The sequence below is a fragment of the Sciurus vulgaris genome (genome assembly GCF_902686455.1).
Source record: "Sciurus vulgaris genome assembly, chromosome: 17".
Lineage (NCBI taxonomy): Eukaryota > Metazoa > Chordata > Mammalia > Rodentia > Sciuridae > Sciurus > Sciurus vulgaris.
In genome coordinates, this window is record NC_136478.1 from 1,297,595 (window position 1) to 1,313,969 (window position 16,375).

The 16,375-nt window shown below is 65.9% G+C and overlaps 1 protein-coding gene across 2 annotated transcripts in view; it reads right to left on the bottom strand.

The window, feature by feature from the left end:
• Positions 1–485: 485 nt before the first annotated feature.
• ZFPM1 (zinc finger protein, FOG family member 1) overlaps positions 486–16,375 on the bottom strand; it is a 53,359-nt gene continuing 37,469 nt past the window's right edge. The window contains exons 4-10 of one of the 2 annotated variants that reach the window (XM_079119593.1): positions 15,305–15,438; positions 7,832–7,934; positions 6,209–6,409; positions 3,995–4,228; positions 3,670–3,765; positions 3,443–3,589; positions 486–3,304 (exon numbers count right to left, since the gene is read on the bottom strand). In XM_079119593.1, coding sequence (XP_078975719.1) covers positions 1,566–3,304; positions 3,443–3,589; positions 3,670–3,765; positions 3,995–4,228; positions 6,209–6,409; positions 7,832–7,934; positions 15,305–15,438 — 2,654 coding nt within the window. In that variant the 3' untranslated portion in view covers positions 486–1,565. The remainder of the gene's footprint in view (positions 3,305–3,442; positions 3,590–3,669; positions 3,766–3,994; positions 4,229–6,208; positions 6,410–7,831; positions 7,935–15,304; positions 15,439–16,375) is intronic. The other variant, XM_079119594.1, reaches the window with a different exon arrangement.

Genomic DNA, 16,375 nt, shown 5'->3' on the forward strand with positions numbered 1-16,375 from the left:
AGACCATGGTGCTCTGGAGGAATCAAGTTGCTCTGAGAGCAAAGCACAGCAGGCCGGACCCCGTCAGCAACATGGGGGGCAGAGGGAGGGCAGGGGACACAGTGCAGGTAAGCCCCTCCTGGATGTGCCCTGGGACTGAGCTCTGGGGTTCAGTAGATATGGCCCGACTGGACAGATGCAGGGGCATCCCCGTGCCCCTGGGGTTGGGGGGACAGCATCTTGGAGCAGGAAGAAGGCTCCCTGGGGGAGTGCGAGGAGTCCTGGCTAGTCTGGTGTGCATGGCTGTTGGGGCAGTTATGGGCTAGAGGCAGCATGGCAGGTCCTGGGAGCACAGAAGGATTTCGGGGGGAGGGTGGCAGGGGATTCAGGGGACACAGGGAGACTGATGGCACCTGTGGCGCTACCTGTGGAAACTCCCATCCCAGGGGATGGGCACATGCCAGAGCAGGGTCCTGGGTGTAGGAGGGGATGGGGCAGCAAATGCCCAGCTCTGCACCATGGGGGCAGTGGAGGCTGTGGGATCCACTGCACCTGAGGTTTGTGACGCTGCTGGAGGGACCTGCTGGTGACACAGGGCTCAGCCCAGTTCACAGTTCAGCCAGGGCTGGGCTCCTGGAGGAGCCACATGATCATCTCCTGCCATTTCACAGGTGTGGAGACCGAGGCACATATAGGTGCCTGGGGGAGCTACGTGGCCCTGGGCCATTTTCTGTGTGCTGTCTCAGCAGTGGAGTGTAGGAGGGACAGGAGGGGCAGCACGGGAGGCCTGCTCACATCTGGAGCCTGCCTTGGGCCTTCTGCCCCTCACTTCCTGTCTGGCCTTCATGAAAGAAGCACCTAAGACAAACAGGCAGCCTGGATCCCAGGATCCTTACCCAGCCAACTCCCCTGGGATCCAGAACCACATCCCCAGCCCCCAATGCCCGGTGGCCTTGGCAGTACGCTCTGTGGTGGGTCCCCATGGGCAGGGCCTATGAGCCACGAGACCACTAACTCTTGTACACACCCCAGCCCAATAGCCCCCCGCCCCTGAGGGCTGGGTGGGAAGGAAACAAGCCTTGGGTAGGAGAGGCCACCTGGGTGGTCTGCTGGGTGACACCTCATTGTCATTCCCTGAGTATTGACTGTGCCTTGCAAGCTGCTGAGGGAGACCAGTAGAGTTGGTAGAGAAGGGGTGTATTTGTTTCCTAGATACACCAGGCTGGAGGGCATTCCTGGCTGCCCAGCTGCAAAAGCTGTGGCCAGAACGTGTTCAGCCCAGCATTGCCGAGTCCCCTCTTGGCCTGTGCAGGGTTGAGCTCAAGCAGAGTGGGTTGGAGGTGGTGCTGGAGGGGCTGACGCTTTGGGTCTGGGCAAGCACCGGGCTGCAGCCTTCCAGTGCACTGCCATACCCTGAACCCCAGGGTGGCACATGCCCAGTTAGGCTCGAGCTCTTTCTCCGGGCATTGGGGGTGGGTGCAGGGACTGTGCTCAGAGAACCAGGCCCGCGGCCAGCGCGCTGCTCACAGCGAACGTCTTTTTTATTGAGCGCCCGGGTCCACAAGGCCTGGGTCTGCGCGGCTGGCTCACTTCACGTGCTCGGAAGCGTGCGAGGAGCAGTAGTACTTCTTGTGCGCAATGAAGGTGGACAAGCTGCTGAACCTGATGTTGCATAGGCGGCAGTAGCGGTGGCTGGGCGCCTGGGTCGCGGGTGGGCCCTTGCCGGGCGTCGCTGCGCCCGGGTCAGCGGAATCCGCCGGAGGCGCAGGCGGGGACGGAGAGCGCGGCGCGCGGCCGTCCGGGCTGTCCGGCGCGCTGGGTTCGGGCCGGGTCATGCGCAGGCCGTGCGCCAGGCGCAGGTGCTCCAGCAGGTCGCCGCGGGCGCGCGCGCTCGGGGGGCAGTAGGGGCAGGCGGCGGCCGGCCGCAGCGGCGCGGCGGGGCACGAGTACTGCTTGTGCGCCAGGTAGGCCTCGAGGCTGTGGAAGCTCACGCGGCACGCGGTGCACTCGTGGTAGTCGGCCAGCGCGGGCAGCGCAGCCACCGGGCCGTCTGGGGGCTGGCGCCGCGGCCGCTTGCTCAGGTCAATGGGGCCATCGGCCGCGGGCTCGGGGGCTGGGCCCGCGATTCCACTTCCGGGCCGCGGCGAGGCGGGCGGCTCGGGCGCGGGACCGGGTGGGGCGGGGGCGGGGGCGGGGCCTGTCGCCGGCGGAGCTGGACCCGCAGCGTGCAGCTCGTACAGCTTGCGGCGCCTGCGCGTGCGCACCGGCGGCGCGGTCAGCGCGGGCGTCCCGGTCCCTGGGGTGGGCGCAGGCGCCGGCACTGGCGGCCGGCGGGGTGGCGGGTCGTGACGCGAAGCGCAGTAGTAGCGCTTGTGCACCGTGTAGGTCTCGTGGCGGCTGAAGCGGATGTTGCAGGCCTCGCACAGTGTGCGGCTGGGGTCGTCCTCCGCGTCGTCCACCGAGCTGCCCGGGCTCTGACTGCCCTCGCTGCCCCGGCCGATTGCCTCGGCCTCGGGCGTGGTGGCGCCGCCCGCTTCGTCCTCACGTGTCCCGGGGCCTGGCGACGAGCGTGTTGTGTCGGGCTCGGCGGGCGGGCCGGGGGTGGCCCGCGGTGGACCCGGGGGCGCCTTGGGCCTGCGCGAGGCCTGTGCGTCCTCAGGCGGGCGGCGGCCGGAGCAGTAGAGCCGCTTGTGCACGTAGAAGTTGTTGACGTTGTTGAAGGTGATCTCGCACTCGAAGCACGTGGCGCCCTTGGCCCCAGCGAAGAGGCCGGCTGGTGTCCCCGCCACGCCCGCACCCTGCTGCAGCCGGCTGTGCACCAGCTCGGACATCTTGGCCAGGATCTCCGAGGCCTGCGGCGCGCCTGAGGGAGCGGCCGCGTCTGGCCCGAACACGTAGTGCGGGAGGAAGAGTGTTCCAGCCAGACCCAGCTCACCGGGTCCTGGGCTGGAGCCGGGTGTGGGACTGGACAGCTCTGCTTTCACCCTGGTTGCAGCGGGGCTGTGTGGTGATGGCGTCCGCGACAGAGCCTGGGGCCCTGGCTCTCCAGGAGCTGGAGCACGGGCTGCTTCTGGCTCCACTGCCTCCACCTTGATGCTCTTGGGAGCCGCGGGGGTCTCACTGCTGCCGCCATTCTGGGGGGCCACTCTGGCCTCTCCGTTGGTGGCCTCAGCCAGAACCTTCCTGTCCTGTCCTGGTGATGGGGTGGGTGCCAGGCCTAGGTCAGTTGAGGCCCGGGGGCCACGTGGAGCTGAGTGCTGCTGGATACTGGCCAGACTGTCTGCAAGGTGACCACAAGGGTGGCTTCTCAGGCTGGGGCCAGGCTCTGGCGGGGCCAGAGGGGGAAGAGGTGTCCTTGGCAGAAGTGGTTTATAGTCATAGCTGAAGCTGACCCTCCCAGCCTGTGGACAAGCCCCCTTCCCCCCTCCTTGAGGCCTGTGGGGCAGTGGCAGGGACTGCTCACCTGGGGGCAGCTTGGCAGCTGGATGTCCGGCCCCTGGAGAGTAGATCTCACCCTTAGAGCCGGGCTGGCAGACCATGTGGTTGGTCACCAAGTGGCTGTAGAGGATGTCCCTTGTGGTGGAGATGAAGCCACAGCTGTGACAGACACCTGCGGACCATGCCGTGGTGGTCAGAGCCTGTAGCAGAGGTGGTGGCCCACAACCCCCTCCTGTCCCCCAGCCCACCTACCACTGAGTGTGTCTGTGTGCACCTTGAGATGGCGCTCGCAGTTGGCCTTGGTGGTGAAGGCTGACAGGCAGATGAGGCACACGAAAGGCCGCTCTCCTAGAACACACGGGGGTCAGGGGCCAGTCTGGGGCGCGGCCTGGCCATCAGCCCGAGGGCTAGGAGGCTGGGCCCAGCCCAGGCCTTGCGTAGCGTGGATTGCTCTGTAAGCACCCTTTGGCCCCTAGGACTCGACCAGGGGCCCTGCCGTGGGCTGACCGCTAGCCACAGGTGGGCCGCCTGCTCGGGGCCTGTGCCTTCAGGACCCTCTGGTCCGGGAGGGGCTCACCACTGTGGCTGCGCAGGTGGATCTCCAGGGAGCTGGCGCTGGGGCAGCTTTTGCGGCACTGGGGGAAGGGGCAGATGCGCTCATTGGGGTGGGCCTCCTTGGGCTTCTCCTCCGTGGCGGCCGTGGCTGGGGAGCCCACACTCTGGCGGCTGGCGCAGTAGTACAGCAGGTGGGCTTGCAGGTTGCGCTCGCTCCGGTACCAGATGCCACAATCCTTGCAGGGGAAGACGTCCTCTGTGGGGCAAGGTGGCACCCGCTGAGGGTGGGCACTGGGCAGCAGAGGGGCCTGGGCCCGAGGGGCTGTGTTTGTCTCGCCCTGTAGCGGCTACTTCCTGGCCATCCTTGGTAGCCCTGGCCCCGTTTGATGGGTTTTGAGATCCTTGAGGAGTGGGACCTTGGTCATCCCCAGGCCAGCCCTCCATGCCTGCTGCCTCAGAGCCCCCTCCCAGCAGCGAGCCCCGAGGAGATGTCACTGATGACCCCGAGCCCCAGATGCCACAGGAGTGCTGGCCCTGGCCCTCCTCCAGGAGGCCACCTCTTTGAGGGGACCTAGCGCTGCCTGGCTGGGGGAGGTGGCTTCTCCCTGGTACCTCGTTTTCCTGGTAGCCCAGCTTCTGCTGTGCTGTTTATCTTTGTTCTTGGGTTTTGCTGATTTGGGGTCTCAGGTAGCTCTGCTCTCTCTGCTAAGGCCTGCGGGTCTGGACTCCGAGAGGTCACCAGAGGGGGATCTGTCTGTCTCTGAAGGCCACCGCTGGGAGCCATGCTGCTGGCTGGGTGAGGGGCAGGGGCTGCGGCCCTGGAACTGAGCCAGGATGGCCCACCTACTGCTGCCCAAACCAAGCCCTGGGAGGTGCGGCTCAGCCGCCGCAGAGCCTTGGGCTGCTGCTGCTGCTGCCCCCGTGTGGCGGGAGGAGACAGGCCTGGGACCAGGGTCTGAACACTGACTTGGTACAGCTCTTCAGACCGCCAGCTCCGCAGAGGTCTGTGCCCACTGCCCATGGAGGAGCTGGGCAGGGTTTCAGATGACAAGGTGCCCAGCCCACTGTGGTGTCCTTCAGCTGACATGTCCTTTGGACAGTGCTGTGTGAGCTGAGGTACTGATACCTGACCTCAGACCCTGGAGGAGGAAGCTGGGGCCCTCTGCAGCTAGCCCTCTGAGTGGCCAGACAGAAGGCTGGCCTTGGAGGTGGGGGACATAGTTACGCAGGCTGTAGAAGGGCATGGGGCTCTCACTAACCCACTGTATCTCCCTGGAGTCAGGTTTCCTAGGCACCCCGAGAGCCAGCTGGGTGGCACTCTCACCCCTGGCCCAGGTGAGGTGTCCTCCCTGGCCTCCCAGAGGCCGTTCCAGCCTCAACTCTCCTTCCTGGGGAAGAGACAGAAGCAGACGCTCCTGCCCATTTGCTTCCTGCCACTTCCTGGCCCCTGCGGGCCCTGCCTTCTCGCCTGCCCATCCTTTCTGAAGGCCCTGTGTAGAGTCCTTGTCGGAGCCCCTTGCCTGGAGCCACCTCCGAGGTATGCCTCCTGCCAGCCTGGAGTGGCCATCTTGGGGCCTCGTGGGCTGTGCACCGAGGCTGGGCCTCGCCTGGCCATTGTGTCTCCAGAGCAGCTTCCCCAGCGCCCTCTTGTCTCCTTGGTGGCTGCGCCAGGGCCTGTCTGCCCTAGGTCAGGGGAAGGGCTCTGCAGGGTGGCCCGTGCTGCCAGTCCCACTGGGTCCTGGGTTATGTGGCGTGTGGGATGTGGGCATCCCGTCCTTGCTGTCCTCACTTCAGAGGCAGGTGTCCAGTTGGGCTCCACGGAGAGCCACAGGCTTCCCATTGGGCGTGGGGGATACAGAGTCCAGTCTGGACTTCAGGCCAGTTTGCCTGCCCTTCCCATGGTGTCCCTGCCCTGGGGCTTGGCCCCCACTGCTGCCCTGGCACCCTCTTGCCCTGCTCCCTCTTGTGGAACCCTAAGTTCAGTTGCCTTGCCCTGGAAGCCCCTCTGTGCTCTCCAGCACCTGGGTGTCCCCAGCCTCAGCTGTGGAACGTCCCTCAGTTCAGTGGTCTGCCTGTGGGTGTAACATTTTACCTTCTGGGCATCTTGGGGAATGAACCTAGGTCCTTGTGCTTGCTGACCACAGTCCCGCCCCTGAGCTTCCTGTGGCCCTCATCTTTAGTCCCTGAGCTCCTGGGCACACCACAGCCCAGCCCTGGTGGGGGTCAGTGCACTTACTGTTGATGACTGCAGAGGCCAGGATGGACGCCATGCCGGCCTGCTGGGGCAGGAGCTGGATGTCAGTGTGCACCGGGGCCGGACACTCGGGCTCTGCGGGCTCCTCCTTCACGGCGGGACTGCAGGGCTCAGCCACAAGGAACACACGCAGGAGTCCCCCTGCAGGCACTGGCTTGGTGACCCTGCACCAGAGGGTGTCATCTGGAGGACACAGGCAGCCATGATGCTGGCAGCAGTAGCTTGGGGCTCGTTGCCACTCGTCCCTCCCTGTGCCCCTCAGTGAGTCCTGGAGGACCCCATGCTGCCTGGGGTGGAGAGCAGGGTCCAGGGCCACAGTAGGAGGCGCTGTGCCTGGGTCTGCAGCTGCACCTGGCTGGTTTCTGTGGTGTGCTGTCCTCCCTCTGGGTGATTCTCTGAGCAGGAGGCACAAAGCCTGTTTGCCCTCTGTCCACCCCGTGGGAAGGCCCTCAGGGTGGCCAGCCCACCTGCCCCATTCCCAGGAAAGTAACTGGAGGGGAGACCTTGCATAGCCACTTGGGCCCCCAGGAAAGTGGCTGGAGGGTGGCCTCAGAATGGTTCCTCTGGAAGTTGGCCAGGTATAGCTAGTCCCACGGAAGCCTGTAGGGGGCAGCCTCTGCCAGCGAAGCACAGGACCCCGGGAGCCTGGCTGGGGAAGGAGCGCTGCTGGCCTCAGGAGTGGTAGCCACCCTGTGCTCAGGACAGGCTCTACCGACCCAGCGAGGCCCAGAGACCTCTGAGACTGTTGTGTCCCCAACCACTGCCTGGTGGGGGTTTCCCAAGGCACAGCACCACCTAGCGTAAGCCACCTTGTTAGCACTGGCACTGGGAGGAGCCTTGGCCTTCCTGGGTGGCCACACCTGGCCAGCCCCGTTGCATAGGCTGCAGGAGGAGCAAGCCAGGTGGTTGTGATTGGCCTGTGCCCCAGCCAGGCATGCAGACTCAGAGCTGCCTGCTCACTGCCCACACCCAGCCCTGGTGGCCGGGGTGCCTTCTAGCTGCTGGCTCTGGGCCCTAAGAGCATCTTGTGGTGGGGCAGTGCTGGCCCAGGCCCCTGGAGCCAAGGGCAGGGCAGGCCTTTGGCTCCACCTGCCTGTACGGGGCTGTGCTGTAGAGGCCACCGCCAGTCCGTGCTCTGAGGTCTCAGCACAGGAGCCTGGCACGCAGCAGCCTTCCTGCCCCCGCTCTGGGAGGGTGGTGGACGTAGGGGCAGCCTTGCTGCAGCCCCCTGCTCAGCACGCACTGTCCATTCTCCAGGTGGGGAGAGTGGCCTTGCCCAGGGTCCCACAACAAGCACAGGCACAGCTGGGTCTGGACACAGTCCTGCCAGCACAGCCAGTCAGGCTGGGCCTCCCAAGTCCCTGTGAGCAGCCACCGCTGGAGCTGGGGACAGGACGGCGGCTGAGCCAGACTGCAGCCCAGCCCTCCCCGGGCTCCTCCACGGGCAGGCGGGATCTCAGGGGTCGCAGCTGTGCGCTGAGGCTTGCCTCCCCAGCCGCAGTCCTGACAAGCTGGTTTCCCTTTAAGGGCCAGCCCAGGCAGAGCCAAGCGACCCCACCTTCCGGAAGGCCACTGAGAGGGAGGGAAGCGCCACATGATACCAACCCTTCCTGTAGATCTCTGCGTTGGCTTCAGCCTCTGTCCGGGCCTGGGGCAGTGTCCTCAGCCAGCAGGCCTCCTCCACCAGAAGCAGGGTCAGGGCCGGGCCCTGGGGAGAGGAGGGGTGGGTGGGCTCAGTCAGCACAGGAAGAGCCGTGGGGTTCCACAAGGCAGGCTCCACAGTGCCTGCTGTCACCAGGAGGACAGTGCTTTGTGCTGTGGGCTGTCAGTGGCTTGGCAACTGATGGACCTGTGGCCTGCATCCCTGTCAGCACTGTGTCCACCACTGGGACTCAGAGCCACAGCAGGGAGCAGCACTTATAGTTGGGTTCTGGGTCCTTTTGGAAAGTAAGGCCCAGAGTGGTCAAGCAGTCCACCCAAGGTCACACAGCCAATGAGTGGTACATCCTGAATTGCACCCGGATCTGTATCTCCACCATACCCACTGCCTGGGCATCCTACCCCACATAGCCCCTGCACTCCCCAGATGAGCACACCAGCTCAGAGCACGGCTTCCTGGAGACTGACTGTCCCCCACGGTGGGGCTGCCTCTGCTGCAGAGCCGGGGGCAGGCAGGGTCACCTTTGTCCCTGAGGCCAGCCAACCACTCAGGCCCAAGACAACTGTGTGACATCGGGGCAGCCCTATGTGCACCTGTCCTGTCTCCTGGGCAGCCGGCAGTGTCCTCCCCACCTCACAGGCGAGGAAAGGGCACCTCCAGCTGGAGCTGTGCCACATGCTCCGTAGCTGGTCTGGGCTGGCCCCCAGCCCCGGGCAGAGGAGGCACAGGCCAGTCCCAGCCGCTGTTGAAGGAGGGTCCCGGTCGTGCGTGGAGGGTGAGCCCAGCTTGCGGTGGCTGCCGTCCCCTGGGGTTAGGGTCAGGCTCAGCCCCGTTCCCTGGCCCCAGGGCTGCGCTCCGGGCACAGCGGTCCCACCCTGGCTGGGCGTGGGGACCGTGCAGCGCACTCCACACGCGACTCGTCTGGGCACCCGTCTGTGGGGCAGTTGGCCACGGCCCCTAGTGGGGAGGGTCAGCGGGAGGTGGGATGGCACTGCGGGGCCCTGGCAGGCCCTGGGACCTCCCTGCCCAGTCTGTGCTCCGCTCCCCGGGCCTGGCTGCCCACTCTGCTTCGGAGCGGGGCAGCAGGCGCAGCCCAGGGGCCTCTCTGGACCGCCTCTGCTGCAAGCCCCAGGCCCGTGGCAGGGAGCCAGCAAGATCAGGCCTCGGCGGGCCCTGGGGATGGGCCCAAGGTCGGGCAGGCGGGCCAGACGGCTTCCGCGCCACCTGCCTGCTGCCCCGTGGCAGTCCGAGGAGGCACGGGAGGAGATGAGCAGCCAGTGGGCTGGGGGAGCCCTGGCCTGGGAGGGAACCAGCTGGAGCCAGCACCCTGGCAAATGGGGTGATGCCCCCACCCTCGCCTGGGGCTGCTGGGAGCCCTGGGGGGCCCCTGGGCCCCTGCCCGTGCTGGGCCTGTCCTTGGCCTGCTGCTGACCCTTGTGGGGCTTGGGGCTGGCCACTGCCCTCTCATCTTGGCTGTTTCCTCCAGGGACACGGGGGTCTGAGTGAAGGCCTCAGCAGTGCCTGCCTCGGTCAGCACACGCGAGCTCGGGCTGCCCTGCTGCCGGTTTTCCCTGGGCAGTGAGGCCAGGCAGTTGGGCAGGCCCCACAGGGACCCCCGATGTCCTCCTGGGTGTCTTCCACCACACCCGCTGCAGACAGGCTGGAGCCCCAAGGGCGGCGCCTGGGACCCTCAGGGCTGCAGGGCAGGGGGTGGGAGCTGGGTGCCACCCGTGGGTCTCTGCTGTTCTGCAGGGCACCTGTGAGGCCAGGCCAGGGGGCAGATCCCAGGGCGGTGGGCAGGTGGGCCGGCACGCAGGCTGGGGACAGGCGGCTCCTGTGCCCCGCCGCGCAGGCCTGGGCTGGCGGCTCCGGCGGGTGGGCGCTGGGCTGGCCCTCCCTGCGGTGGCCTTCCAAGTCTCTAATGAATATTAATGAGTGGAGGAGGGCGAGAAAATTAATCTGCCTGATCCCGCGATGGGTGCTGCGGTAACGATATGAAATCTAATTATTCGTCCCAATATTTCTAAACCCTCACACTGAGACTGACAGCCTCGCGGTCGGTTTTAATGCTTATCGCTCTCAGAAGCAGCGTGTTCGCAGCGTGATAAAAACGTGCGGCTCTGCTGACGCGGCACAACTCGTCTTCTGTGGAGGTCCGGGTGCCGTGGCACCGGCTCCCACCAACGCCACCCCCAGCAGCGCCCCAGGGCACCGCGGGCCCGCCTGGGCCCGCCCCGGGGTCAGCCTGAGCAGGGAGGGCCCCCGGCCCCCGCCCGTGTGGGACACCAGGGGAGGGGCGGCCACGACTCCCAGGCCAGCCCCAGCCAGCTCCCGCCCAGGCAGGAAGGCCGACCCAGGTCAGCCTGAGAGCCACAGGCCTCCCGACTCGGTACTGTGGCAGCCGGGCTCCTCCACCTCCCTTCCAAGACAGAAGCTTCTCTGGTGCTGAGGCTCCTCCTGTCCTGCCCTACCAGGGGCTGTGGGGACAAGCTGAGGGGGCCTATTCCTAGCTCCCTGGCCTGGCCCCTCTGCCTGGACACTGCAGACAGGAGCTGGGCCTTTCCCTCCCTCATGGGCTCCATGCCCGGCCTGGGCCCCCTTGGCCTGGCAGGCATGTCCAGGGCCTGGGGCCTGGCTTGCTGGCTGCCCCTCAGAGTCACTGTCCCTCCCGGCTCCTGGGCCAGCCCCACCCAGCCTGGGATGCTGGTCACCACTTTAAATTCCCCAGTGGATCTGAGAACCCTCCTGTTCCCCAACAAAGAGGTCAGTGTCTCCATTCTGCGGGCTGATAACATCGGAAACCCTATCTGCGCCACATCCGCTGTGACAACTTTCTCTGAGGCTGTTCCCAACCCTTGCTGTGCCCACCACCTTGCCACTGGGAGGGGCTGGGCCATCCCGGGCCAGCACAGACTCAGGGAGGAATGGGGCTCTGTCCACTGCCCTCCAGCCCATCTTGAGCCCCTCTCCTGCCCCAGACGCCACCTGCAAGGAGCCTGGCTCTCAGGTGAGGGCCGAGGCCTGCTGAGGCGGCCATGCAGGACAGAACCAGGGCCACAGGGCTCTGCCTCACCCACAGCTTGTCCATCCTTCCCTCGTTCACCCCTCCCCAGGTGGACAGTCCCCGAGTGCCAGTGTGTGCCAGGTGCTGGGGCCACAGGGGACGGGACAGGGAGCAGCGAGCTTGAGGCTTGGCCGTGTGACTGGGCTGTGCATGTTGTGGTCAGCAGGTGCTGCCCTGGGCCCCCAGTTGGGGTGGTGAGGCCTGGGAGGATGTCTTGAGAGGCTGCGTGTGCCCCATGCCCCTCTTGCCAGCCATCCAGTCCCAGCTGCCCTCCCTCTGTCTCCCAGCCCTTCTCTTGGGGTGGCCCCTGGGCCCAGGGACAGGAGAGCTGCTCCCAGTTCTCCACTCAGGGCTTTCCGGGGGTGGGTCAGGTGTCCTGGAGCCTGGGATACTTTCCAAGCTCCTGCTGCCACAGGCAGGGGAACGGAGACCTGGAGACCTGCCAGGCCTCCGTCTCCCCCATACCTGGTGCTCCGGCAAGACCAGGCCCCTCAGGCCGTCCTGTGGAGGGCCAGGGTCCTGTGGGGCTGAGCCAGCTCTGGGGAGTGGGCTGAATGGGGCTCTCAGGGACGCCCACCTGGAGCCCTGTGCACGCAACCTTATTTAGAGGAGTCTCTGTGGGGGGGCTATGTTAAAGATCTCAAGAGATCATGCTGGATTAGGTGGGGCCTAACTCCTGCGCCCCTAGAGGAGAACAGCTGGGGGAGTCAGGGAGAAGGCTGTGCAGAGCCCAGGCGGTGTGTCCACAGCTGAGCGCCAACTGGGGCCACCAGAAGTCGCAGAGGGGCTGCCCACCCACACCCTGGTCCCGACTCCTGTGGCTGGAACTCCAAGACTCCTGGCTGTAGTGCCCAGGGGCCTAGGTGGGGAGGGGAGTTGGCTCTGCCTGGGTGATGACCTGCTGCTGGCTGTCGGCTCCTGGCATGACGGGAGGGCCCTTCAGCCCTAGCAGTGCCTCCGGAGGCCCAGCCCCAGTCTAGGAGAGGGCGTCACAGACCACTGTGGCCTCACTGGAAGGGAGCGCCAGCCCATCTGAGCAAACACTGGCCAGAGCCACGTGGCAGGGAGGGTCCACGTGGCCACCTGGGTCTCCAGCGTGGCTTGGCTGACAGCCCAGCACTGCTCAGTGGCCCTGGGTCTTTCGCTGGTCTCACTGAGACATGGTGGGCTCATGGCTACAGTGAGAGAACTGCGGGCCACAGGACAGACAGGCAGGCAGAGCCAGCACAGACCGGGCTACAGAGTTGGCTTACTTGCTCACCCCCACCTACCCACTCATCTGTCCATCCACCCGCGTGCCAATCTGTGCACCCACTCATCCACCCATCTACCAGTTCATCCACTTACCCACCCATCCATCCATCCACTGTCCATCCACCTACTGTCTACCCACCCTCCACCCGTCCACTCACCTACTCATCCATCCACTGTCCACCCACTTGTCCACTCTCCACTCATCCACCCACCCACGTGTCCATCATGAGTGCTCCTTCTGCATCTGAACAGGAAGTCTGGAGCTGGCTGGCCCCAGGCCCTCTTCTGCAGTGCCTCAGTGGCTCAGGGAGGGATGGCCAGGCAGGGCTAAATGGACCACCCACCCCACTCGGGCTCCTTCCCAGGCACCAGGATGGACGTGTCTGGTGCTGGGCACTGAGGGAGCCTCCCCAAGCCTGCCTGCCGTGAGCAGTCCTGACTCCAGCCCTCAGAGGTGCAGGGGGACAGGGTCGTCACATCCAACCCAGGCCCGCTGCCTCCTCTCTCCTCTCTCCTCTCTTGAGAAGACAACGCCTGGTGGCTGATAGGACAATCTGGGGCAGGAGGCGCCGTCTTCCTGGGGAGGCCCCCGGGGAGCTGGGCCCCATCAGCGGCGCTCACTAAGGAGCCACCGCAACGGTAGCAAAGATATCTAGACAATAAGCGAAGTATCGGAAAGGGGGCCTATCATTCAGAAATCAATCATCCTGTGCAGTGTCTGGACACTTGGCGCCAAGGCAGAGATAGAGCCTTGCTGGGGAGATAAGGGTTAATCAGGGTTTAGTTCTGCAGGAGACAGAGCAGGGAGCCGCTTCCTCTCCAACCCTCTGCAAGGGCCCTGGAGCTTCTCCGCTCAGCTCACTGCGCTGGACGCGTCTTGGCCTGGGAGGGTTTCTGCCCTCGGTGGGTCTCCCCAGGCCGACCTGGCCCTGGGCCCAAGGCCAACCCTGGGCGGGGCCAGGCTCACTGGGTGGGGTGCATGTGGGCTCCAGCTCTCCCCTGCTGCTTGATCCTGTCACTCAGGCAAGTCGCCTGACCTCCAGTGCCTCAGTTTGTCATCTGTAAAGTGGGGGCGGTGGCAGTGCCTCGCAGGGCAGGACTGCAGCTGGACGGCCTGTGACGTGCTGGAACACAGGCCACCAGACCCAGCCCAGCTCCTGGCCACTGGGCAGCAGCAGAGACCCAGCCCAGCTCTTGGCCACTCCTGCCTCTGCCCCGGTCCCTGTGACGGGCCACTGGGCAGCAGCAGAGACCCAGCCCAGCTCCTGGCCACTCCTGCCTCTGCCCCGGTCTCTGCGTCGGGTTCTTGGGTTGCAGGGCGCACTGGGAGCTGCAGAGCTCCTGTCCTGTGTCCCCCAGGACCTGCCTCCTACCACCAGTAAGTAAGTCCTGCAAGAGCCAGTGCTGCCGGCTGGCCTCCCTGCAGGACCAGCCCCTTCACACGGGGAGCTGTGGCCCACCAGGCGGGAGCCTCTGCTGTCAACCTAACTGGCAGGCCTGTGCAGGGGCGGCCCACAGAACCCCGCCAGGGTTGGGGCCACCAGCTTCTCTCCTCTGACTGCCTGGGCCCTGGCAGCCTGGCATGCAGCCGACCTCACTGCACAGACGGGCTGGTGGCTCTGTCCCCGTCTCCTCGGCAGGCGGGCAGGAGGGTCCCAGAGGCCAAGGAAATGGAGGCTGAGACTGGGCGGGGCCTTCCTGGGACACCCCAGGTACTGGGCCAGTCTTCTGCTGCTCACCGCAGGGCCTGGACGAGCACCCGCACCTCAGGGCTGCAGCTGGAGAGGGCCATGGGCAGGGGTCCTGGGCTGGGCCCCGCTACTTGTTCTTAGACGCTGCCGCAGGCCTATCCTCGAGCCTTCCCAAGGCTGAGAGGCGGCGGCACGGTCAGGTGAGAGCAGGGTGCAGCAGCCAGGCCCGGGTCCTGGCCATCAGGGGCCAGAGAAGCCCAGCCTGCACAGCCCCATCCTTGCCTGCAGAGAGCGCTAAGAAGGCCACCTAGGACCCTCAGGACCAAGAAGCCCAGACTGTGAGGCACTGGCCAGTCAGCGCGTAGTCTGGATCCAGCTGCACCTCAGCACCACATCAGGAAACAAAAAGGGCTCGAGAAATGGCCACACATACACACTGGGCACCCAGCCTGGGCTCCCCAGGTGAACTCTGGCAGGGCTGGGCCACGAATCCCCGATGCTCATGTGCACAGGCCTCTGCAGGTCCTGCCCAGCGCTGCCCCCGCTGCTCACTGGTGCTCAGTGAGGTGGTGCCTCTCGAGACTGAGGTGCATCTAGAAGGGACCTTTGTAGCCCAGCAAGAGATCAGCCAGGCGTGGAGGCACATGCCTGTCATCCAGCAGCTCAGGAGGCTGAGGCAGGAGGATCCTGAGTTCAAAGCCAGCCTCAGCAACCGTGAGACCCTAAGCAACTCTGAGACCCTCTGTCTAAATGAAATACACAACAGGGCTGGGGATGTGGCTCAGTGGTTGAGTGCCCCCGAGCTCAATCCCCCGTACTTGTCCCCCCAAAAAATAGAGAGAGAGAGAGCCGAGTACAACGTGGAGGGAGGCTGAAGAGGAGGCCCTCAGGAGCATACCTAGGACAAATGACCCGGTGGACTCAGGCCTGACGGGGGGTGGCTACTGCAGAAGGCTTCATCCAGGCAGGGACACCCGTGACCAAAGGAGACTAACCAGCAGGGCATGAAGGACCCGTGCCTGCTGTTGGGAGGACCCTTGGGGGCCATGGAATGACAGGCCGCCCGGCCATCCCCAGGCTCATGGGGAGCACTGGCCTCTGAGGCCCAGCATCCCAGCAGGCCAGCTACGGCTCCTGCTCCTACCCGGGTGCCGCTCCCAGCTTCCCTGCGACAGCTGGCCCTGCCCCGATGTCCCCAAGGTCCCGTCTCCCCTGGTACCTCCCAGGGGAGGGCAGGTTGTCCTCCTGCCCTGTGGGTCCCAGCGCCTCAGGTCCCGCCTCCCGACAGGCTCTGCCCAAAGTGGCCAGAGCTCCTGGTTCAGGGCGCCAAGGTACCCACACCCTGGGCTGGACACTGCCCCGAGGACCCGGTGGGCAGTGGCTTGGTGGGCTGGGGGCAGGCTCCTTACCGGTTCTGCCTGCTGGGGGGAAGAGGCTCTGGTCTGGATGCTCCCGTGGAAGGGGCCCCAGGACAGGCCCTGGGCGAGGCCCAGCCGGGCCTGCACGTGCCTCTGCCGGTCCTGCAGCACCAGCTCCAACTCCTCTGCAGAGAGACGCGGGGTCAGCTGTGCCCGGCCTGGGGACGCCCGTCACTCCCGCGGGAGCTGTGCCCCCTCGCCACGCCCAGCCCCACAGAGCTCCCGGGTCGGGGCAGAGAGGAGGGTGGCCTGTGGGCCTGGGTGACAGTGCCAGTGGCTGGTGCCCGTGGGGAGACCCTGGCATGGCGGCTGCGGATACATGGCGAGGAGCCACCCGCTGCCTGCGCTGGGAGGGGCTGTGGCCTCAGCCCGTGCGGGGAAGAGGTCTCTGCAGGTGTGACGGGATCGGGGCCTTGAGATGAGCTCCTCCTGGGTCAGCAGGGGCCCTGAATCCGAGGGTGAGCGTCTCTCAAGAGGAGGCCGGTGGGACCCGCTAGTGTGACCACGTGGGACACCTGGAGCTGGGAGAGGCACAGGGCTCCCAGAGCCCTGCTACGGAGGTGAGGGGCGTGCGGGGGCGTGCCCGCTGCCTTCGCCTCGCGTTGTGCTAACATGCTGGGTGGCCACAGGAGGCGCACATGCCTGGCCACCACCCGCCCTCCCTGAGCCTTGGCCTCCTGGCTGGACAAGAGACTGCGGTGGCCACTCCCTTGGAGGGTGGTGCCTCCCTGGCCGGCCACCTCATGCCCCACCTGCCAGCAGGGCTGCCAGGTCCACGGAGGCCTCACGTGGCCGGCCCAGTGCCCTGGCCGAAGTGCCGAGCGGCCCCGCTTCCTGGAGCCCCGTCCGGAGGCTGAGGCCTTAATGGCGCGATCGTCAGATAGCTGCTGCTTAATGGCAGAGATAAGGTGTGAGTGCACCAGGAGGCCTGTGGCCGCCTCGCGGGCCTTTGTCTTCCCCAGGGCAGATACGATGGCAGCAGACCAGGACTGGGAGGCGGGGAGACCTGAGCAGGGACACGCCAGGGGCGCAGGGGCCCGAGGCGGGCTCCACCCTGCTGCC